Genomic DNA, 25429 nt, shown 5'->3' with positions numbered 1-25429 from the left:
ACACACACACACACACACACACACACACACACACACACTCGCACTGCAAACTGTGGATTTTGCCAGACTGTTGCATCGTCGCACTGCACCACCTGATGAAGGGGAAGCCCTTCTGAGTGACTGGCCGAGGACATTGGAGGTTTATGATCGGACCGTAGTGGGACTACATTTCCCAGCACGTAGTGGACTACATTTCCCTTTCTCCTCGGGGAGCCTGATATTGAGGTGGGGGAATATGTTGTTGTAGACGTAGAGAGGTGTGTGATGCTGGGCTGTCTGGGGAGCTCAGGTCTATCTGATGTAAAGTGGCACCCTACTTTCTCGCCTGCAAGGAGACATTTCCACGGGTGTCCAGCAGCCCTGGATGACACAAAACTGGCGCGTTTTTCTGTTTTTGTGAGGCCATTTTGAAGGTTGCAAACCATCCTTATTCACGTTCGCCATCTCTGCCTCTCTCCTCGATTGGAGAACTTGACACCAGCGAGGTTGCTGTTAGGTTTCAGAGGTCCCACCATCATAACAACAACAACCGTCCCTCGGGGCGGTGAACACGCCCACACGAGCTGGAAGGAGCAACGCGTCACGTGAGACGCCAGCTCAGCGAGACGTGGGATGGCGGCGAAGAGAAGCGTTGTGGGCGAGAAGCCGACGATGCTCTGATTGAGTTTTTAACAAGCTGTCAGCGTATTGGCTGAATCTCCGAGCAAGCTGTGGCAGCATTGGCTGACGGCACACTATCTCTCGCCTCTCACCCACCACCAATCTGGACGGCGTGCTGCCTCCTCGGCAGAACCAACGACAACGACACACATCCGCTCGTTACTACGGCGACACCGACACCGTCAACGTTAATACTACAGTACTATCACTACGACTACCAGCACAGATAGGATTCCTCCCACCGTGATGGATGGACTTATGTTACGGATCTTACCTCTCTTGCACTGCAATAACATGATGACCACAGGAGGAGAGACACATCAATAATGCATTAGTCCAGATTGCTGCTGGAGCCCGGTGGTGTAGATACAGCAGAACTCTTGGATTACAGCACCGCTCAGAACCAACAACAACAACATCTCAACAGGTTCACCAGGAACGCAACCAGGAATCCGAACGGAGCTGCAGAAGATGACAGCGTTGTTTTCCTCTCACAGTCTCTCTCAGTCTGCGTGTGTAGTTTGAGTGTGAGTGTGTGGGTGTGTGTGTGTGTGTGTGTGTGTGTGTGTGTGAGTGAGAGAGACAGAGGTGCAGCTCGTTTCACTTCCTGTATTCAGAGGAATTATAATATCCAATGTGGAAATGAGATGAGCCGCCAATTGATTCCAGCAAGCTGCCAGATCTCCTGCAGCACAGTGTGCACACTTTGACACCACACACACACACACACACACACACAGGCACACGCACACACACACACGCGCGCACGCACACACACACACACACACACACACACGCACACACACACACACACACACACACTGGTGTCACACGGAGCCTCACTAATGGGCTGAATAACAGCGTCCGGATTGCACTGCCGTTTCCTCTCTCCCACACACACACACACACACACACACACACACACACACACACACTCGTCACACTGCCTTACACTAACGTTAGTGACAGCTCACCTGCCAGCAGCCAGGTGAGGAATCATACATCATACATGATCCTAGCCAAATGTATTTTCCTGTGTCGCAGCATGGCTCTGCTGACATGACTGTGTCTCTGTGTCCTTGACTACGAGCACAAGTCTTCTGGGGCCGACACACCTGACACACCTGACAGAGTGAAGCAGCCAGCAGCCTGCATACACACACATGCACACGTGTGCACAGACACACACACACACACACACACACACACACGTGTGTGTGCACAGACACACACGGCAGCGAGAGAGAGAGGTGAGGTGAAGGAGGAGAGGAGGCACAGAGAGAGGAGGACAGAGTGAGGGGAGGTGTAGGAGAGAGAAGAGGGGAGGAGGCACAGAGAGAGGAGGGGAGGTGAAGGAGGAGAGGAGGCATAGAGAGAAGAGGGGAGGTGGAGGAGAGAGAGGAGGTAGAGGAGGCACAGAGAGAGGGAGGACAGTGGCACGTAAGCCTGCAGCAGTCTATGGCCTGGGCCTGAGGAAAGGTCTTACTCCCCCTCTCTCTCTCTTCCTCTGTCACAGCTTATCCAGTCCATCACCTTCTTCACTTCTTCATCTCAGATGCTTCCACAGATGCAGGAGCTAAACCTGCTCCTCCTAACTTTGCATTACTCACATTGTGTCACGTTGACGCTGCAGCTGTCAGTCACTTACCAGCCTAACTGAACATTTCCACACATTTCGTCTATTTCTCGCGTGATGCGTTCTGCGCATCAACGTGAACAGACGTGCAGGCCTATTTTAACCTTAAATTTCCCTCTCTCTCCTATGGAGTGACTGCCTGTTTTTGCTGTCGTTTGCGTTCTCTTTTTAAACACGCCTCTCTCTACCTCAACACTGACGAGATGGGGAGTTCCATGGGCTGCGTCCGGCCTCCTCGGGAGGCCGGGCCCGGCGGAGCCCCGCCCCTTTCGCCCAGAAAGTGTCTCCGTTTCAAACGGAAGCGAAAGGGCAAGAAGAGCAGGAAAGGCGAGGAGGAGCACGAGCGACGGAGAAGCCACGAGCCAGACGACCGAGAGGAAGACGAGGAGGATGAGGAGCAGCAGCAGAAGATGGAAACAGCTAGGCCCACCTTAATAACAGTGCCTGATACCACCCAGTCGACCCATTCCAAACTTCACCCGCCCAGCAAGAACCTTTCCCCCATAGGGAGCCTTTTAGGCAGCAGAGTGCTTGAACCGTCCCCCAGTCCCAGCCCGTCCTGGAGAGGGGTCTTCTGTCTTCCAGGGGACGAAAAGTCTGTTAGCGGTCTCATAGATGTCTCCAGCATCCCGAGCCAGACCGCCACCGCCACCACCACCCCGACCAGCACAGCCCCAGTCCCGGGCAGTAGCACCCCGGGTGGAGGCAGGGTCTGTCGGGTTAAGGAGAAGGTCCAAGGGGTGCTGGAGAAACCCTGGATACTACGACCAAAGAAGGAGAAGAAAGAGAAGGGACGACGACAGCAGGAGGAGGACAGAAGGGTAAAAGGAGGAGCCAAGGGGACAGTGGGCGTGGCCGAGGGGACAGTGGGCGTGGCTGAGGGGGCAGCAGTCGTGACGCGGACTCCTTCCGACAGGGAGCGCAAAGGTGTAGTCCACATCCGCGAGGTGGACGGTAAACTCTGTGTGGTCAGGACCGTATACCCCAGCGACTACGGCTCCCCCGTGTGGAGGGGCGAGAGCGACGGTGAGGTGGAGGTGCGCAACGAGCGCCCCACCCCATCTCCGCTCAACGAAAGAATCCTCAAAGTCCAGCTGTCCGAGGAGGAGAGCAGGAGAATCAAAATGTCCGCTACCGCTCGCTCGACTTCTTCTAACCGAATGGGCAGTCAGGAAACTTTCGTAGTCAAGGAATTTAGCCTGGACACTCCGGGCCGCGCACAAGAGGGGCCTTCTCTACTGGAGTCGGGCTATGCCAGCGACCTGCCGCTGACCTCCTCAGAGACAGGGGGCGCCACTCCGAGTCAGACGGACTGGGGAGGGCTGACCAGCAGCTCGTCAGAGAGGCTGGACTCCATGATGGAGAGTCCTCTGTCGCCGCAGCAACAGGCATCTCTGAAATGCCTGAAACAGGTCTGGCTCAATCTGTCTGTCTGTCTGTCTGTCTGTCTGTCTGTCTGTCTGTCTGTCAAAATATTTGACAGACAAATATTTGGCCACAGAGCCCCCATTTGATAAGAATTATGTTCGTTAGTAATTGAATTTTACAACTGTGTAGTGGTGAGAGTGAGATGGAACTTCCTAATTTTGCTGGGAACCCTGTCATGGACCCCTGGAGAGCCCTTTGCCCCACAACATTGATCTGTAGTGCTACAGAGCAGGGATATATTGATCTGTAGTGCTACAGAGCAGAGATATATTGATCTGTAGTGCTACAGAGCAGAGATATATTGATCTGTAGTGCTACAGAGCAGAGATATATTGATCTGTAGTGCTACAGAGAAGGGATATATTGATCTGTAGTGCTACAGAGCAGAGATATATTGATCTGTAGTGCTACAGAGCAGAGATATATTGATCTGTAGTGCTACAGAGCAGAGATATATTGATCTGTAGTGCTACAGAGCAGGGATATATTGATCTGTAGTGCTACAGAGCAGAGATATATTGATCTGTAGTGCTACAGAGCAGGGATATATTGATCTGTAGTGCTACAGAGCAGGGATATATTGATCTGTAGTGCTACACAGCAGGGATATATTGATCTGTAGTGCTACAGAGCAGAGATATATTGATCTGTAGTGCTACAGAGCAGAGATATATTGATCTGTAGTGCTACAGAGCAGGGATATATTGATCTGTAGTGCTACAGAGCAGGGATATATTGATCTGTAGTGCTACACAGCAGAGATATATTGATCTGTAGTGCTACACAGCAGGTATATATTGATCTGTAGTGCTACAGAGCAGAGATATATTGATCTGTAGTGCTACAGAGCAGGGATATATTGATCTGTAGTGCTACAGAGCAGGGATATATTGATCTGTAGTGCTACACAGCAGAGATATATTGATCTGTAGTGCTACACAGCAGGTATATATTGATCTGTAGTGCTACAGAGCAGAGATATATTGATCTGTAGTGCTACAGAGCAGGGATATATTGATCTGTAGTGCTACACAGCAGGGATATATTGGTCGTATATCGCTATCGGCTGATATTGGACTTGTTGACTGCATCCTATTGGCCTGATATTTGGGCAGTTGGGTGACATAATTTCTGGCTACCTACCGTACTCAAACACATATAAGTAGTGAAAAATTCCCCTCATTGAGTAGGTAGGTGAAAGAAGTAATTTCTTTGTTTCCCTGTCACAAAAGGCGTAATAAAAAAAAATATCGGTATCGGCTATCGGCCAAATTGTTATTTTAAACAATAAACATCGGTATCACTATCTGCCCAGAATTCTGCAGTCGGTGCATCTCGACTACTACAGAGAAGCATTCAGGACTATCTTTATTCGTACGAGTGTGGGAGGCTTTTTGAAAGGGTGCCTTTGTTGTGTTGTGTACACACCGTATTTTTATTCATGGAGGAGTGTGTGTGTGTGTGTGTGTGTGTGTGTGTGTGTGTGTGTGTGTGTGTGTGTGTGTGTGTGTTATTTTGGTTCTTATCAGCTTGTTATATGCCCCTCTCTCTCTCTCTCTCTCTCTCTCTCCATCCTTCCTGCCTCTGTCCCCGGAGCCTAATCAACATCGCACAGCCTGTCTCTCCTCCTCTCCTCTCCTCTCCTCCCTCTCTTCTTCTCCCTCTCCCTCCATTGCTTATTATCTTCCTCGCACCACCGCACTCACTCACTCTTGACATTGTGTGTGTTTACTAGTGAGAGAGAGACAGACACAATAATGAGAGAGAGAGAGAGAGAGAGAGAGAGAGAGAGAGAGAGAATGACAGAATGACAGGGTTGTCTCTTGTGGAAAAGTGAAACGTGTCATTTCCTACCTCTCCAGTAGCCCAGTGTCTGTCTAGCTCCTCTCCAGTAGCCCAGTGTCTGTCTAGCTCCTCTCCAGTAGCCCAGTGTCTGTCTAGCTCCTCTCCAGTAGCCCAGTGTCTGTCTAGCTCCTCTCCACTAGCCCAGTGTCTGTCTAGCTCCTCTCCACTAGCCCAGTGTCTGTCTAGCTCCTCTCCAGTAGCCCAGTGTCTGTCTAGCTCCTCTCCACTAGCCCAGTGTCTGTCTAGCTCCTCTCCACTAGCCCAGTGTCTGTCTAGCTCCTCTCCAGTAGCCCAGTGTCTGTCTAGCTCCTCTCCACTAGCCCAGTGTCTGTCTAGCTCCTCTCCACTAGCCCAGTGTCTGTGTAGCTCCTCTCCAGTAGCCCAGTGTCTGTCTAGCTCCTCTCCAGTAGCCCAGTGTCTGTCTAGCTCCTCTCCAGTAGCCCAGTGTCTGTCTAGCTCCTCTCCACTAGCCCAGTGTCTGTCTAGCTCCTCTCCAGTAGCCCAGTGTCTGTCTAGCTCCTCTCCACTAGCCCAGTGTCTGTCTAGCTCCTCTCCACTAGCCCAGTGTCTGTCTAGCTCCTCTCCACTAGCCCAGTGTCTGTCTAGCTCCTCTCCACTAGCCCAGTGTCTGTCTAGCTCCTCTCCAGTAGCCCAGTGTCTGTCTAGCTCCCGTGGGAAAGCAGAGGGACGAGATAGCCTCATTTTGACTGTCATCTCTCCGTCACATCCTGTGGGTCATTTCAATTGTAGTCTGTTGTCTTAAGCTCGAGTCTGTCTCCTTTAAGCTCGAGTCTGTCTCCTTTAAGCTCGAGTCTGTCTCCTTTAAGCTCGAGTCTGTCTCCTTTAAGCTCGAGTCTGTCTCCTTTAAGCTCGAGTCTGCTCCTTTAAGCTCGAGTCTGTCTCCTTTAAGCTCGAGTCTATCTCCTTTAAGCTCGAGTGTGTCTCCTTTAAGCTCGAGTCTGTCTCCTTTAAGCTCAAGTGTGTCTCCTTTAAGCTCAAGTGTGTCTCCTTTAAGCTCGAGTGTGTCTCCTTTAAGCTCGAGTGTGTCTCCTTTAAGCTCGAGTCTGTCTCCTTTAAGCTCGAGTCTGTCTCCTTTAAGCTCGAGTCTGTCTCCTTTAAGCTCGAGTCTGTCTCCTTTAAGCTCTAGTCTGTCTTCAGCACATTCTGCTGTTCATTGGGAACCTTTGCTGAGACACTTAATCGCACTTTACTGTCCAGACACAAACTCCACCTGCTGCAAGGAAGAATCCACCCCCAAGCGCTTCAATGCTGTTAAAAACAGCTTTGCTGATGTACCTTAGAGGGCCATGTTGTTGCTTGGTGGTGAGATCTTCCTTGAGATCTTTCCAGCACAGGTACAGTGGAAGAAGATGTTTCAGCGATGTGACTTGAAACATCAACACAGTAAGCGTCAGGTTTAGGGTGTCCCTCAGAATTGAAACGAGGGCTTCTTCTTTCTACAGTTTCAGTTGGGCACCACCAACAATCATAAAGGAAGGAACCCATGGTAGAAGAGGAGAGAGACCAACATCTCCAGACAGTAGCCTAGATGCTATGCAGCCACAGGATACAGTGTGTTGCATTTTGAACAAGAGGCAAAACTGTATCTTGACTGGACAACTGGGTCACAAACCACTAGGTTTTAATTCAGAATGATCCAGCAGCTGCTTGACTCAGAGAGACAGGTGTGTGCTACTTTACACATGTGCACTTCCTCCTCACCTTGACAGTGAAGAGGCTGCTGCAGCCACTGCAGTGCTGTGCAGGAGCGTGTGTAGGATCCCCTCTACGTTATGAAGCTTTTCACCACAGTGTGTGTAGGATCCCCTCTACGTTATGAGGCTTTTCACCACAATGTGTGTAGGGTCCCCTCTACGTTATGAGGGTTTTCACCACAGTGTGTGTAGGGTCCCCTCTACGTTATGAGGGTTTTCACCACAGTGTGTGTAGGATCCCCTCTACGTTATGAGGGTTTTCACCACAGTGTGTGTAGGATCCCCTCTACGTTATGAAGCTTTTCACCACAATGTGTGTAGGGTCCCCTCTACGTTATGAGGCTTTTCACCACAATGTGTGTAGGGTCCCCTCTACGTTATGAGGGTTTTCACCACAGTGTGTGTAGGATCCCCTCTACGTTATGAAGCTTTTCACCACAGTGTGTGTACGATCCCCTCTACGTTATGAGGGTTTTCACCACAGTGTGTGTAGGATCCCCTCTACGTTATGAAGCTTTTCACCACAGTGTGTGTAGGATCCCCTCTACGTTATGAAGCTTTTCACCAGTGTGTGTGTAGGATCCCCTCTACGTTATGAAGCTTTTCACCACAGTGTGTGTAGGATCCCCTCTACGTTATGAAGCTTTTCACCAGTGTGTGTGTAGGATCCCCTCTACGTTATGAAGCTTTTCACCACAGTGTGTGTAGGATCCCCTCTACGTTATGAAGGCTGTACTGTAGCACTATGCAGCACAGCAGCTGACTGACGTCATGTCAGCTTCCATTTAGTGCTGCATGTCTCATTTGATGCATAGTTGCTGAGTCATGAGGAAGCAATAAACACACACACACACACACACACACACACACACACACACACACACACACACACACACACACACACACACACAGACACAGAGCTCCACAGAGAGCCCTGCTCATAGTAAGAGTGTTTGCACTGGGCAGCAGCAATGATCAATAATCCTAGTTTGTGTGCGGGAGAAATACTCTAGTATGTACATGTCAGGGTGTGTGTGTGTGTACAGAAGTGCAGCTTGTGTGTGTGTGTGTGTGTGTGTGTGTGTGTGTGTGTGTGTGTGTGTGTGTGTGTGCGCGCGCGTGTGTGTATGTGTGTATCTATGTGTGTCTGTGTGTGTGTGTGTGATGCCCTCCTCTGAATAAAAAGGCATGTGAAATGTGAGCGTGCTGTGTGGAGCCTCAGGGGGATTAGTACCAAACACTGAAACATGCTATTTGCACTGGAGCAGAACGGAGCGTTGTCTCGTCTGTACTGGAAATCAAACCAGCACCTACAGCACAGTGCAGTGCTCACTGGCTTGAGTCAATCCTTTTCTGCCACTCTCTCTCTCTGTGTCTACTTTCTCTTTTTTCTCTTCCTCTCTCTTCCTGCACATCCTCCACCTCCCCATTTTTTTTTATGATGATCTCCTCTCCCTCTCCCTCGCCCGCTCCCTCCCTCCCTCCCTCTCTTTTCCCCATGCACTCACTTCAAAGAGGCCATGTTTCTAAAAGGGGGCCAGTCCAGCACCCCTGGGGGCTGCCAGTGGATCACAGCGGCACTGAATACTACTGTACTCATATTGTGTGTGTGTGTGTGTGTGTGTGTGTGTGTGTGTGTGTGTGTGTGTGTGTGTGTGTGTGTGTGTGTGTGTGTGTGTGTGTGCGCGTGCGTGTGTGTGTGTGTGTGTGTGTGTGTGTGTGTAATATTCAGTGTCACACATCTGCATGCACATACACAGATGCATATATAATGTAATGTAATAATATATACACACCCAATGACACAAACAAGTCATATGCAGGACCTCAAGGAAGAAGGAGGAGCAGGACACACACGGATGCCATACACAGTGCATACAGACACACGCACACACACATACACACGCGCGCACACACACACACACACACACACACACACATACACACACACACGCACGGCAGCCTATGCTGCATGTCATAGAAAGGTGTGTTTGCTCCAGCATGTCTCCTTGTTGTGTGTTCCCTCGATCTGTGTGTGTGTGTGTGTGTGTGTGTGTGTGTGTGTATGTGTGACCTATACTTAGTTAGACTATACTTAGTCTGGGTGCAAATTGGTACTTATGATGTCTACACATGACAGGCATTGTTTTTCTGTCTGACTGGCGATCTTCACTATTTCTGCTTTACTGCAAAGCAGCGTGCAAACGAGGACACAGAGCTGCTAAATGAAGCAGGAAGTATATCAGCTCGTAGCTGCACCACAAATCAAACCAGCATGCTGGTGTCATCATGGAGGCTCATTGGAGAAGTGGCTGGGTGCAAATGTTTAAATATATACTAAGATAGATGGATACCTGTAAAGATTGTTGTGGTGTTGGTATTCAGTCATGCTGTACTGTCAGCAAAGGTGAACACAGTAGTGACTTCAAATGTGTCTTCTTTACTCTAAAGCTCTACTAGTTGTAGTTTGAGAAGAGTCAACTCAGTTAAAGAATGGTTTTTGGCTTTGTTTGCTAGCTAGCTAACTAGCAGGCTAAAGTAGCAAAGCAACTGATGCTAATATTAGTAACGTGTGTCTTCTGTTCTAGCTGCTATTAATTCTACCTTTTAAAAGTGTACGAGTAGACAGTGCTACTGTACTTAGCTGACCAGATACTATGGTTAGTTTAGCTACAGTAACAAAAAAGGGGAGATTTTGAGTGCTAGAAACTAGCAAAGATTTGCCCTTGAATCAAGACTTGGGTGTAAGATATGGTCCTGTATATTTAGCTCGCTGGTGAAAGAATGGCTAACGGACACAACAGTAAGTGATGGATGATATTAGGGATGTAATGATAACTGGTTTTAATAATAACCATGATAAAATTCCTTATGATAACCGTACTTGTTCAAATTATCATTATCATTAAAACCGTGGTACCGTGATTACCATGTTACCGTGATTACAGTGCTTTGGAAAACATGGTAAATACTGACCATCATCAGCCAAAGTTGGCAACCGTCTCCCAGATGCAAACATGCAGCCTTGGAGGAAAGATTTCCGTGAGGGTATTCGTACTTTTTGAACATTTTCCAGCACATTTGAACAAACCGTGATAATACTGATAACGGTGATAATTTTGGTCACTATAATCGTGATGTGACATTTTCATATGGCTTCATCTCTAGATGATATATTGTTGGAGTGAGAGAGTAGGCTAGCAATGCAGTCAGATGTGGCTCTCTCACACAAAGCTCTGTCCATATTAAATAAAGAGTGAGGATACAGAGAGACAGAGTGCTGCAGGGAAAACACAGCAGCAGTTCACATTCAAAACACATATTCTCAGACTGTTGCTGCGTATGTATTATATATATACATGTATTATATATACAGTGTATCTGTGTTTGTGTATTATATATATACAGTGTATCTGTGTTTGCTTGTCATGATGTGTTCGCTTTAGGAAACGTGTCTGTCACTGTCAACAACATGTTAAACCGTCTGTAGGTTAGCTTGTTTCAGGCTTTATGTCTGATTGTTTCATCATTTTTACCCCTAGCACAACAGTCAGAAGAAACCATACTGCTGGTTCTGACTGTGTGTGTGTGTGTGTGTGTGTGTGTGTGTGTGTGTGTGTGTGTGCGTGTGTGTGTGCGTGTGTGTGTGTGTGTGTGTGTGTCACAGTTGTGTGGCAGAAAATGGTAATTGAACTTCTTTCTAACATCTTGTGCGTCACTGCCCTTGGCAATGCAGTAGCTGTTTAACTCTGTGTTTCTGACTGCGTGTACAGTATGTGTGTATGTGCATCTCTCTCTCTCCTCTGTCTCGGCCTCACTAGACTATCCTCTCTCTCCCTTCCTCTCTCTCTCTCTCTCTCTCTCTCTCTCTTCATGTCGGCCTCACTAGACTATCCTCTCTCTCCCTTCCTCTCTCTCTCTCTCTCTCTCTCCTCTGTGTCGGCCTCACTAGACTATCCTCTCTCTCCCTTCCTCTCTCTCTCTCTCTCTCTCCTCTGTGTCGGCCTCACTAGACTATCCTCTCTCTCCCTTCCTCTCTCTCTCTCTCTCTCTCCTCTGTGTCGGCCTCACTAGACTATCCTCTCTCTCTCTCTCTCTCTCTCTCTCTCCTCTGTGTCGGCCTCACTAGACTATCCTCTCTCTCTCTCTCTCTCTCTCTCTCTCTCTCCTCTGTGTCGGCCTCACTAGACTATCCTCTCTCTCCCTTCCTCTCTCTCTCTCTCTCTCTCTCCTCTGTGTCGGCCTCACTAGACTATCCTCTCTCTCCCTTCCTCTCTCTCTCTCTCTCTCTCCTCTGTGTCGGCCTCACTAGACTATCCTCTCTCTCTCTCTCTCTCTCTCTCTCTCCTCTGTGTCGGCCTCACTAGACTATCCTCTCTCTCTCTCTCTCTCTCTCTCTCCTCTGTCTCGGCCTCACTAGACTATCCTCTCTCTCCCTTCCTCTCTCTCTCTCTCTCTCTCTCTCTCTCTCTTCATGTCGGCCTCACTAGACTATCCTCTCTCTCCCTTCCTCTCTCTCTCTCTCTCTCCTCTGTGTCGGCCTCACTAGACTATCCTCTCTCTCCCTTCCTCTCTCTCTCTCTCTCTCTCTCCTCTGTGTCGGCCTCACTAGACTATCCTCTCTCTCCCTTCCTCTCTCTCTCTCTCTCTCTCCTCTGTGTCGGCCTCACTAGACTATCCTCTCTCCTCTGTGTCGGCCTCACTAGACTATCCTCTCTCTCTCTCTCTCTCTCTCTCTCTCTCTCTCTCCTCTGTGTCGGCCTCACTAGACTATCCTCTCTCTCCCTTCCTCTCTCTCTCTCTCTCTCTCTCCTCTGTGTCGGCCTCACTAGACTATCCTCTCTCTCCCTTCCTCTCTCTCTCTCTCTCTCCTCTGTGTCGGCCTCACTAGACTATCCTCTCTCTCTCTCCCTTCCTCTCTCTCTCTCTCTCTCTCTCCTCTGTGTCGGCCTCACTAGACTATCCTCTCTCTCTCTCCCTTCCTCTCTCTCTCTCTCTCTCTCTCCTCTGTGTCGGCCTCACTAGACTATCCTCTCTCCCTTCCCCTCTCTCTCTCTCTCCTCTGTGTCGGCCTCACTAGACTATCCTCTCTCTCCCTTCCTCTCTCTCTCTCTCTCTCTCTCTCTCCTCTGTGTCGGCCTCACTAGACTATCCTCTCTCTCCCTTCCTCTCTCTCTCTCTCTCTCTCTCTCTCTCTCCGTGTCGGCCTCACTAGACTATCCTCTCTCTCCCTTCCTCTCTCTCTCTCTCTCTCTCTCTCTCTCTCTCTCTCCTCTGTGTCGGCCTCACTAGACTATCCTCTCTCTCCCTTCCTCTCTCTCTCTCTCTCTCTCTCTCTCTCTCTCCTCCCCCTCCTTGTCTCTCTGGCTGTTGCTGCAGTCTCCTGGCACCCTCTGGACTTCCATACTGCTGTATATTAGCAGCAGGGAGAGAGACAGGAAGTGGATGAGGAGGAGGAGGAGTCAGGAGGAGGAGGAGGAGTCAGGAGGAGGAGGAGGAGGAGGAGTCAGGAGGAGGAGTCAGGAGGAGGAGGAGTCAGGAGTGTAAGACTGTAAGGGAGGGAAGGAGGGATGACAGAGGAATACTGATGGCAACAACAGGAGCAGTAACAGGCTCTGCCCGGCACTGTGAGCGCATACGTCAGCTGCCTTTGTCACCACAGACAGATGACCGTAAGGTCAACAAATGGAGAGAGAGAGAGAGAGAGAGAGAGAGAGAGAGAGAGAGAGAGAGAGAGAGAGAGAGAGACCAAAGTGGTCATGTGGCTCAGTGGGTAAAGGACATAGTAGATGAAGCACTTGTCAGTCTTGGATTCAGGGTCAGTGGTTCATATATCCCAGGGGTCAACCTTGGTAAACATTTTACATACATATGAACATAGAGCTGTAAGGGCCTGTGTGAATGTTCTGTTTATCAGATCAAATACACTACTTTAAATGACTTGATCATGACTTGTTTCTGTCCTTCTTATGTACCAGTTTGTAGTTTTCCACATGGCACAATCAAAGGAGCTAATAGGAAAGTCAGTACTGTAGAATGTAGATCACAGGGAAGTATTTGAAAGTCAGTTGAGTTCACTTGATAGAAGACAACTTAACCTGAGGATGCAGGTTAAGTTGTAATAGGGCATCATCTGAATTGTCCTGATTTTACGAACCCCGCCCGTTTGGTATTACAAGCAGAGTAAAAGCAGCACCACTAATTATTTAAGTGTTGCAAAATGCATTTTCGTTTTATTCTTTTTTGCACGTGAAACAAACTCCCAAAAGCAAAAACTGATTGATAAGACAAAAAGCAAAATGATTTTTCAGCTCATTAAAGGCTAGTAGGCAATTAAGTAATTAGCTGAAGAAATACTAACCGTGGTACAGACTGAATCTTGTGACTCATGATGTTTTATACAGTCTGTGGATGAGAGGTCTGAGCAGAGTGATGGCGTCTGAGAGGCAGAACAGATGAAAGAAGACGATAAACTGAAGAGACAGATTGGGTGGGGGGGGCAGGAGGAGAGGGAGGAGAGGAGGTGAAACTGCTACTGAGCAGACTACACTGTCTGTGGAGTGATGAGACGGGGGAAACTCACGCATCAGGCTTATCAAAACACACACATTCATATCCTGTCAACACATACACATACATGTACGCACACACACACACATCCCTACACAGACTCGCACAAATTCACATGTACAGGCACATTGGCATGCACATTACATTACACACACACACACACACGCACGCACGCACGCACACACACACACACACACACACACACACACACACACACACACACACACACACACACACACAGTGTTATTGATTGTCAGGGAGACAGATGAGGGATGTAAGTGGACATGACAGGTTGAATCAAAGTGACTGAGGGTTGTTTCTGCCGACTCACTGTTTGTGCGTGTGTCTATGATGGGGGAGTTTTTTTTGTATTTCAGAGTAAAGCTATTTTTACCTCTGCCAAGGAGGCTATGTTTTTGGTTCTGTCTGTCTGTGTGTCTGTCTGTCTGTCTGTCTGTGTGTCTGTCTGTCTGTCTGTCTGTCTGTCTGTGTGTCTGTCTGTCTGTCTGTCTGTCTGTCTCTCTGTCTGTCTGTCTGTAGTATCATGGTAAAACTACTTGGCCGATTTTCACGAAAGGTCATGAAAGTGTGTAGCATGGGCCAAGAAAGAGCCCATTAAATTTGGGAGTGGCTCCGATCCGACTCACGAAATTTGCATATCATCATAGCAGACTGGACTTTTGGCCTTGGCGGAGGTCTGCGCTCTCCAAGTGCCCTTCTAGTTTCATGTTTATTATGCTCATATTGATGTTAACATGGTGAATGCTTTGTATATGACTGGATGGATTCAGCCAGGCTTTGGGCATGTGCTGCTGACTATGTTGGCGTAGTGTCTTCATAGGTTTGCATGTTTTCATGTGAACGTCTGCTTGATTCTACAAATAAGTCTGAAGATTTTGGACAATGGACACACAACTCAATTCATTCCTAACAGTAGATTTGATTTCTTTTCTTTTTACTTGTTTTGCATTTAGTGTTACTTGGTCACATGGTTGCTGCTTAGAAACTGTGAATCGCAGTAGTGACCCGTCCTCTCTCTCTCGCCCTGCAGATCTCTGAGATCTATGTGAGCGGGGAGTCAAACGACCTCACGGCCAAGGAGAAGCTGTTATTATGGAGCCAGCAGGCGACAGAGGGCTACCCGGGCCTCCGCTGTGTCAACTTCAGCTCCTCCTGGAGCAACGGACGCATGTTCAACGCCCTGCTACACAGATTCAGGTGAGAGGACACACACACACGCACGCACGCACGCACACACGCACGCACGCATGCACGCACGCACATGCACACACACACACACACACCAAAACTAAATGCACATTAAGCTGACAAATGCATACGAGGCAGCTTGCACATACATGAAAGTGTTGACATTCTGCACAGATACAGTGACTGACACACACACACACACACACACACACAAAGGTACACACACACACACACACACATACACACACAGGTGCACATGCTGCCACACACACACACACACACGCACACACACACACACTGACACTCCCTCTGTCCGTGTGTGTTTTGCAGGCCTGACCTGATTGACATGGAGTTGGTGTCGCGGCAGAGTAACCGTGACAACCTGGAGCAGGCCTTTGAGATCGCTGAGTCGCTCGGGGTGACCAGACTGCTGGACGCTGAGGGTGAGACTGACTGTCTGAATCAATGTCTGACTGACTGATTACCTGCCTGCCTGCCGCTGGCTGATTGTCTGAAAGTCACTACGTTATAATGCTTCACATTTTAGTCACGAAGCTGGCTCTAACTAGCTTCTATCCAGCGATACTTTACAAAAAGTGCAGGCAGTTATACAGTACTGTAAATTGTAGTGATTATGCATGCATAGCATAGCATAGCATAGCATAGCATAGCATAGCATAGCTTAGCTTAGATGGATGGACTGATTGACCAACCAATCAAATCATCACAGTACCCTAGTAATAAAGAAATACAATGGACAACAACACATTTCCTAAAACAAGACATACAGTACTCATCAAACATTTGGACACACTTTCTCATCTAAGTGTGTTCAAACTTTTGACTGAATTTTAAAAAGAGGCACAAACTAATAGAATGTTTAAATATCAGCGTTGAGGTTCAGCCTGAAGAGACACTGAGGCTCAGGGCAGATGATGTACTGCTCAGAATTATGCACAAAAAAATGCTGTCAAAGTATTTTTCTCTCTCTGTAAAATCCTCCGAGAACAGCCTCTGATGTGAGCTAATTATGCTAATGATCTAAATGAGGCTAGCATAGCCTGAAGGCCGGGAGGTACAGTAGCTGTGCCTGCTGACTGACTGTGTCATCGATGCCAGGATGTTGATCTGTCTGCCTCTCATCTCCCTTCATGTGTTTCTCTCTCTGTAATTTCAAAGAAAATGAACTTCAGCTAGATGTCAAGTCCTGTTTGTAGATGGAACCCTGTTCTTCACGACTTATGATTCAGTGTGACAGGCATCAATCTGGCGAGGTGTGTCTTTAAGTTTTGCAGTGTTTCTACCTGTTTCTAACTTTCTATCTCTCACTCTCTCTCTCTGCTCAGACGTTGATGTTCCGTCTCCAGATGAGAAGTCGGTCATCACCTACGTCTCCTCCATCTATGATGCTTTCCCCAAGATCCCAGAGGGAGGAGAGGGCATCGCCGCACACGTACGTCACATTCTGCTCCGCTCTATAGTGGTACAATTTTGCTGCTCATCTGCATGCTCACCTCTCCCTTCTTCTTCTCCTCCTCTCTCTCCTCCTCTCTCCTCCTCTCCTCCTCTCTCCTCCTCTCCTCCTCTCTCCTCCTCCGTCACCAGGAGGTGGAGCAGCGCTGGTCAGAGTATCAGTCCAGGTTCTCCTCTCTGCTCCAGTGGAGCCGCCAGCACACGGCCCTCATGGCCAACAAGAACTTCCCCCAAAACCCTGTGGAACTCAAAGTGAGTTTCTGTGGTGCAATTCAGTTGCAAGTTTGTTTGACAAAGTTTATTTTTTTATTTAATTTAAATTTTAAATTTTAATTACCGGTATACAAGGGTGCCTTTGTTGCCTTATTCATGCAGATTATTGTTATTTGTCTGTTCTTTTGGTGTTCATGTTCATGTGTACATGTAAGTGAATTTTACTGCACAGGGAGAGAGAAGGAGAAAACTGGAGTGAAGTAGGCATAAGGATTATAAAGGATCGCCCTCAAAACAACAAGAATTTACCACCAAATCCTGTGGAAGTTAATAACATAGGTGCAGTAACATAGATGCTTTAATCCAGAGTAACTCACAGTAACATGCAGTACTATATATATATATATATATATATATATATATATATATATATATACCGGTGTATATATATATATATACGGTATATATATATATATTATGCAATTGGTCCCAGTTGGAAGTAAAACCTGGTTGTTTTTGCAAAGGTTGAGCTATTATTGATACATACAAAACAAGCAGTCCCCATGAGACATAGAAGGTAAGTAAGAGTGAACGAGCAATGGATTGATGAAAAGGAAGAGCTTGCAGAATAGAGGTGTTGAGGAAGGAAAGAAGAGGGTGATGAGGTGAAGAGAAGGAGGGATGGAGGGATCAGAAAGAGCAAGGAGCACCCAGGGAGAGAGAGAGAGAGAGCGTGTGATTACAAAGCTTTTAGCTCTGATAACAGCTATTGGCTTCCTGTTTGAACTTAAACGACGGCCTCCACGCCGATATTGACCCTCGCCTTAATCAATGACCCCTCCTCCTTTTACTTCCTCTCCACCTCCACCCCCTCGTTCACCTCTGTCTTTACTTCCTCTCCACCTCCACCCCCTCGTTCACCTCTGTCTTTACTTCCTCTCCACCTCCACCCCCTCATTCACCTGTCTTTCATCTCCCCTTCCTGTTCCTGCATCATGCTTCCCTCCTCCAGGCACTTTACAATGAGTACGTCCATTTCAAAGAGACGGAGATCCCTGCCAAGGAGATGGAGAAGAGTCACATCCAACACCTCTACAAGCTGCTGGAGGTGAGGAGGGAGGGAGGGGGAAAGGAGGGAGGGAGGGAGAGAGAGAGGGAGGGAGGGAGGGGGAAAGGGGACACTGGAGAGATGGAGGAAAAGGTGAGTGGGTGTTGCACCATGTGCTGGGCTTGTTCTGAGTTCCATTTACCTCGGAAGTCGAAGCTGGGAATGACGTCCCACCGTGTTTCAGTACAAGAAGTCAGAAAAGCAGCCAGGGTTAGCTCTAACCAGGCTAGCCGTCGTTAGCAATAACAGTTGATAACAACACATTATGTGGCATTTTGTGCGTACAAACGCCGTAGCAACATGTCCACAGATAGAAGTTAGACAATACTGTGTGTGTGTGTGTGTGTGTGTGTGTGTGTGTGTGTGTGTGTGTGTGTGTGTGTGTGTGTGTGTGTGTGTGTGTGTGTGTGTCTGTGTGTCTGTGTGTGTGTGTGTGTGTGTGTGTGTGTGTACACAACTGAGACACAAAAAAGACAAGTGCTACTAAACTGTGTATTAGGCCTCTACAGCTTTCACTCACTGCTGTTGACGCGGGAGCTGCCATCTTGGATTTTGAGGTCCGGGTTGGTGAGGTCCCTCTGACTTTCAGAGTAGGAAATCCATGTTCAGGTGACGTTCCACCAGGGGGCGTTCCCGTCTGTGAAGTGGGAAATTCTGATTTCCGAGTGCAAATGGAACGCGGTGGAAGCAGAATTTGACTTCCTTTGTGTGTCTGTGTGTGTGTGCGTGAGAAAGAGAGGCTGTGCAATCTCTTGCATTTGTGTGTTTAGTCGTACTGTACTGTATGTGCTATTCCTGGAGCTGCGTACTGTACGTCATCTCCACCATCTGGCTGTTTATCAATAGATTGTTTGATGATGGATGGTTGATAATCCCTCTTTTATCTCCTCTCAGCTGATGTCCGCAGGCTGCTTGTGTGTGTGTGTGTGTGTGTGTGTGTGTGTGTGTGTAGCTGATGTCTGCAGGCTGCTTGTGTGTCTGCAGCGTAACTTATGATCATTCAGTAATTATGTACCGCAGTGATGATGTTATTTCTGTAGGCCAACCAGGAAGTTACTGTAGCACAGCGCTGTGTTCCCTCGTCTGTCAGTCAGTGGGTTTTTTGAACGGGTTTTTGGTTAGATGCCTGAAATAAGCTCTGTGGTTAACCAAAGTTGATGACACTGAGATCTTTGTGTTCAGCAAGATACTCTTCACAAATGAACACCACCAATTTTATAACTGCGACCGCCAAAAAATGCTTCAAAAATCATAAAAAAAATTGTTAATTTGTGAAGATTATCTTGGTAAAATAAACAGTAACACAACATTCAAGTTTCATCATTTCTTTGTTAACCACAGACCCATACGAAAACCCATTGACTTCCAGATGAGGGAACCAAGCTATGCTAACTTCCGGGTTGTATGACTCGTCCCTGCGGCACGCCATATGACCACTGATGTACAGTACAGTACAGTACAGTAATGGACTCTGTGTGCGTGTGTGTGTGTGTGTGTGTGTGTGTGTGTGTATGTGTATGTGTCCAGGTGTGGATAGAGTTTGGTCGTATCAAGCTTCCTCATGGCCTGCACCCCAACGACCTGGAGGAGGAGTGGGGTAAACTCATCCTGGAGATGCTGGAGAGAGAGAAGGCTCTACGGCCTGCTGTGGAGAGGTACATGCACACATGCACGTACACACACATACACACACACACACACACACACACACACACACACACACATGCACACACACATTATCAGTCCCCCTAACTCTGTGTGTGTGTGTGTGTGTGTGTGTGTGTGTGTGTGTGTGTGTGTGTGTGTGTGTGTGTGTGTGTGTGTGTTACAGGCTGGAGTTGCTGCTTCAGAAGGCCAATAAGATCCAGAACATGGCTCTGGACTGTGAGGAGAAACTCACCCTGGCTAAGAACACACTACAAGCTGTGAGTACTCGCACATGCACTCACACTCACACTCACACTCACACTCTCTCTCTCTCTCTCTCTCTCTCTCTCTCTCTCTCTCTCTCTCTCTCTCTCTCTCTCTCTCTCTCTCTCTCTCTCTCTCTGCCCCTTTTTAATGATTGTATGAATAAATGGATACACATGCGGTCAGTGCAACACATATACTGTACCATTATACAGGGTATTGGGCTTTATATTGTGGATACATGTCTAAAATATAAATGCAGAATAATTTGGCATAATATTTCTACTGTGTGTTAATGGGTACAAGATGTAAACCTAGCTGTCCTTCTGGGACAATAAATATTAATATATTACTTATTTTCCCTGCCTTTATTGAGAGAGAGAAAGAGAGAGAGATAAATGCCTGATGTCAATTATTGTTTCATTTGTTCATATTCATGTTTGTATTATATCTTTCAGTTTTTAATTTATTTTTTCTTTGCTGTGTCCACTTGGTATTTGCTGCTGCGACTATGCCTCAGTAAACATGAAAGATAAAGGCATTAAACAATGCCATAAACACATAAAGCAAGCAAACAAACAAAAAACTATAATAATAATCATAATAATAATAATAATAATAATATTATGTGTGCAGGACATGTCCCGTGTGGAGAGCGGTGAGGCAGTGCGGTGTGAGAGGGAGATGGCCTGTTACCTGCAGGACTGTGAGGCTGTGCTCAGACAGCTCAGCTTGGACCTCACAGTGCTCAGAGACCAGAGGTACTACCAGGTGGAGCAGCTGGCCTTCAGGTGAGACCCGAGACAAGGGCTTGTTGGCGTGGTCTGGTGTGGGGTTTGATTCTGGGGATGGAGTTGTTTGGGTTTGATTGAGAATATTTGATGGTGACATGGATTCTGTAACCTGGTATATATATAGTCTGCTCATCATTATACTTGGAAGAACTACTATTGTAGTCTTCATATTTTGTCATTAAATCTTAACAATTATGTGCTGCAATTAACTTACCTGCTAGAGTTTATCAAGCTAGTCTGTCAATAACTGGTTTCAATAAACTCTGGAACGAGAATCCCAACGTTGTGCATGATGACCTGAACACCTGGCTAAGGTTACAGGCAGGTCCATCAGTACTAGCTTGATAAAATTAGCCCACTGGACCAGTTTCCATTGGGTGCTTATTAGTGAAATCTGAAAACACAATATACGTATAACTACAACTTAGAAATGTCTAAAAAAAAATCTGCTAATTAAAAAGTCAAGAATGTCTTACCATGTTTTTGTGCTGTTCTAGCACCCTCATGAAAAACACCTATGCTTCTCTTTTTTGGACGCAACCCAAAAAAAATGGCTGCATTTGAAAATGTGCGCGACTGATGCTTTGAATTGAATTGAATTGCATTTCTGCTTTAAAAGCCATAGAAGGATGTTGTTGAATCCAACGTTGCCAGTTCAAATCCCAGGACCAACTGGGAAGATCCGGGCGGGGGAAAGTGAATCCATAATGCTCTCCCCTCCAGTAACTAGTGTTTGTGTCACGTGTGTGTCGTCCCTCAGAGGTTCCTGCCTTCAGGAGGAGCTGGTCTCCCTCAGACTGCAGTGCTCCAGCGTCTACAGGAAGGGTCACTTCTCGCAGGCTCTGAGCCCCGCGGGCGCCGACCAGACGGGCCCGCGCCCGGCCGACAGCGCCCTCTCGCTGGGCCAGACTCTGCTGGGAGCCGTGGGCGCCGTGGGAGCGGTCGGGGCCGCGCTGCTCCGCACACCCATGGCCCGCTCCCAGCTGGTGGCCATGTCCTCCTCAGAGGACGAGGGAAGCCTGAGGTTCATCTACGAGCTGCTGGGATGGGTGGAGGAGACACAGGTCAGTGCGAGTATTCATGAGAATAACATTCCTCTCTCGGTAAATCCCATTTTGGTACTGCAGGCTGCTACATTACTGCTGCTGTGCTCCGTCCCCAAGAGAAAAGATTTGTTCTCTCTTCATCATCTGCATCGATACATGAAGGGGCACTGATACACTGACTACAACTGTACCAAGTGCTGTCGGATATTAAAGGAACAAGACGGCCATATTGGCAAATCCTTCATATTTAATGAACGGGGGACTTGCACTGCTGGCCCCATTAAGGACTGTGCAATAGAACAGATTAAGGAACTAATATTACCATAACAATATGAAATTTAGATCTCAATTACATCATAGGTTTGAAAGCCCTTCAACAAGCCTAAATGTCAGCTGATACTGCTAGCTTGTGAAGGCCTGCTTAGCAAACCTCAATCATATTTGACTCAATCAATTAATAATCATTATAGCACAAACTTTCAATTAAACTCGTGATTCTAACTGTTTGTACGTGTGCATGTGTGTGCGTTTGGTTGTGTGTGTGTGTGTGTGTGTGTGTGTGTGTGTGTGTGTTAGGATCTGTTGGAGAGTGCTGAGTGGGGAGCAGACCTGCCCTCTGTAGAAAACAACCTGCAGGAGCACAACACCGTCCACACTGCAGTGGAAGACCTGCTGAGCAGCCTGCAGGAGGCACGCGACTTCGAGGTACACACACATACACACACACACGTACACACATGCACATACACACTTGCACGTACAAACATAGACACACGTGCGCGTACACACACACACAGACACTTTGTGCTGAGAGCTGTGTTTTACAATGACTTTACTCTCTCCTCCAGGCTGATGTCTCTCCTAACTTCAGGAGCAGTTATTCTGAAACCCTGGCCAAGCTGGAGCACCAATACTGCAAACTACTGGTCAGTATCTGCGTGTGTGTGTGTGTGTGTGTGTCTGTGTATGTGTTGGGGGGGACGTCCAGTCAGGACACCATTTTCTCTAGCTTTGTCAACTGCGTACAAGGCTCTGTATCTTCATCTATTTATGTATATTTATGTAGGGCTTCAAATGCCATTTTGAGAGAGAGAGAGAGATAGTTTGTGGGTGGGAGGTGTTACCATATCTCACTGCTTCCCAGTTCACTCCTCATTCGCACTTAATCCTATTATGCATGACAGGAATAGTGAATCTCATGCCAACTACATACTCACATAGTATAGTATGCACTGATGCATAGTATGCATCTGCTCTCTCTGCTTTACTCCCTTCATCACTCGTGATTCTGTCTCTTTCTCTCTCTCTCTACTACTACTACTACTACTACTACTACTACTGGTACAGGTAGATGTTCAGGTAGATACAGGTAGAACATGAAAAGTCAAAAGGTCTCTCTCTCCTTCACTCTTCCACTCTCATCTCTCTTACACACAGTGTTTTCTGCGCTACATGTATTTGTACCTGCTTGTGTGTCTAAGTGTGTACTGTATGTTCTTGCATAAAGAAGCCCTTTCCGTGTCCTTCTCCAGTGGAGGATTCCCTCTTTAGGCGTCGCCCCTCCTCTCAGTCATGTCATGTGTGTCATGTGTGTCGTGTGTGTCAGTCATCATGTGTGTCATGTGTGTCAGTCATCATGTCAGCGCGGCCACATCCATCATGGCTGCTGCACTCCTTTTATCATCTGTGTGTTTACAGTTGCATTTTGTCCACAATTAAGCAGTTTGAGTGAAATTCTTATGCAGAGCATCCTAACAACATCCTAACATTGTTATAATTGTTAATACATGTAATTAAGTGTTATAGGAGTTGAAAAGTTTAGTGAACCATCTAACTGTAAGCTTCCTCATAAATTCAATAGGAATAGTGATAATAGTTTGTTACATTTGAACAAGTTACCTGCTGCAAAGGGGTAAAAAAGAGAATTTTGTCAGAATAGAAAAGGTACAATATATTTTTCCCCTGGCTCCTTCTCCTTTGTTTCTTATGTCTTTATCTAACACTCCTATAATGTACCTACTGTAAATGTTCTCGGGACTCAGGGACTTCTTCCATTGATGTGCTGTGTCTTTGACCTTTGCACTCTGTTGGTTGCGTGTAATGATGGGGATTTGAATTTTGTCTCATAATTTCCTTCACAATAATCCACTCTGAATAGGAAAATGCCTCAAATGTGCCAAAAGCAGCACTGCGATGCTACTGTAACGACCAGAGGAGAGGGGATGTTTGTTTTTGTATGTCTCTCTGCACTGCTGGGCAGCATGACGATGGTGTTTGTTTGTGCGGTTGCCATAGGAACATTCGTCATGGCGCCTGCGGAGCTTGGAGAGCCTGCATGCGTTTGTGTCGCACTGCACTGAGGAGCTGATCTGGCTCAACGAGAGAGAGGAGGAGGAGATCGCCTACGACTGGAGCGAGAGCAACGCCAACATCACCGCCAAGAGAGACGTGTACAGCGTGAGTGGAGGCGGGGCACGCACAGTTACACCCATGCTTCCCTCTGGAGGTGCTGCTCAGCAGGGTGGAAGCAGCTTTCAAGTAGAATTGCTTTGACACTAAAAACCTTCATTAACACATTCACTGCCAGCCTTTTTTTTTTTACTGTAGGTAGCTTTTGCCAGAGGGTTTTTTTGAGGATTCTGGCTCATTTTACAAGAGCCAAGGATAATTTTCTGCTTGGAGTTTGTCAACACAAAGTTCACAAAAGTACTAATAGAATGTGTGCTTTCTCTGTCTAAAAGAGTTAGTTTGTAGAGTTAGTAGTTATGTAGATATTAGCCGTTGAGTACAGCATGGTTTCAGCGTCTGAGACAAAAAGCTGAGATAATCGCAGTTTTGTGAAATTCAATATCAAACAGTCACTTTAACCATTTATTTTTGGCATCAGTGAGACATCAGACATAAACAATATAGTTCTGAACAGTAATTTCCTCCATAGCAGCACCCGCACCCCCTCTCCTTACAACTCCTCCCTCCGTGGGCGTGTCTCCGTGTTTGTCAGTCACAAGCCAGTCTCTCCTGCCTGTCTGAGCAGTGAGCAGCAGCCTCTCTCTCTGGCGGCCCCTCGTCGGCGAGCGTGGATGTGGCTTAATCCGTTCTTGGATTTTCGGTTGAGAGCTTTGACGAAGCCTTGTGTGACTCTAGGCTTATGCTGCGCGCTTCAAAGTGTGCTTTCCACCCAGTCCACCTTTGGAAGCCCCCACCGCCGTGCGCCCGTGTGAAAGGTTTTCGCCTACAGTATGAGAATGAGGCTCGTTCGCTTCTGGGTCCTCGGTTGAGCTCAGCTGGAATGCGTGCGTTTCTGGCCAAACAACACTCAATAGTCTGAGCACCGTCGCCACTCAGTGGGTCGGCGGAATGGATTGCACACGCCCGGCGGCTCTAACAGTATAATAGAAGATGCAAAAGGGCCAGATCAACGATCCACCGTCAAAAAAAAAAAAACGATTTTTTTGACGTATCCATACGTCGCTGGCAGTTAACGGTTGGATTCTGCTTGACGTATCAGTACGTCGTTGGCAGTTAACGTGTTAAAACCAAAATAAATTGTATTTTATGTGGAGCGGTATTGCTTTTAAATGGGACATCCTCCTGGCATATAATTTAAGCTGTTTTCATTTTATTAAATTAATTTATCATTGGAGAAAAAAAAAAAAAAAACATACATAGAACAACCTCCCTTTACTATTTCTACAGAACTTTCCCCATAATTCCCCCCCAAATATACAGAATTCATCAGGAAAGTTTCAAGTATTGCTATCATGTTCATTCATGCACACGTTTGCACACAAGCACTATTTCTACATAACAGTGCTGTCAGA

The 25429-nt window shown here is 47.3% G+C and overlaps 1 protein-coding gene across 1 annotated transcript in view; it reads left to right on the top strand.

Annotated features, from left to right (window-relative positions):
• Nucleotides 1-2499: 2499 nt before the first annotated feature.
• The window catches only part of macf1a (microtubule actin crosslinking factor 1a), a gene marked incomplete at both ends in the record, with an annotated part of 152551 nt that continues 129621 nt past the window's right edge, over nt 2500-25429 (top strand). Inside the window, 13 exons of the mRNA XM_083646050.1 lie at nt 2500-3708; nt 14906-15072; nt 15394-15506; nt 16410-16516; nt 16669-16788; nt 17762-17857; nt 19385-19512; nt 19689-19782; nt 20405-20559; nt 21323-21626; nt 22185-22313; nt 22457-22534; nt 23904-24065. Coding sequence (XP_083502176.1) covers nt 2500-3708; nt 14906-15072; nt 15394-15506; nt 16410-16516; nt 16669-16788; nt 17762-17857; nt 19385-19512; nt 19689-19782; nt 20405-20559; nt 21323-21626; nt 22185-22313; nt 22457-22534; nt 23904-24065 — 2862 coding nt within the window. The remainder of the gene's footprint in view (nt 3709-14905; nt 15073-15393; nt 15507-16409; nt 16517-16668; nt 16789-17761; nt 17858-19384; nt 19513-19688; nt 19783-20404; nt 20560-21322; nt 21627-22184; nt 22314-22456; nt 22535-23903; nt 24066-25429) is intronic.

This window comes from Poromitra crassiceps, assembly GCF_964638095.1.
Source record: "Poromitra crassiceps genome assembly, chromosome: 11".
Lineage (NCBI taxonomy): Eukaryota > Metazoa > Chordata > Actinopteri > Beryciformes > Melamphaidae > Poromitra > Poromitra crassiceps.
This window is presented reverse-complemented; position numbering and strand designations above follow the sequence as displayed.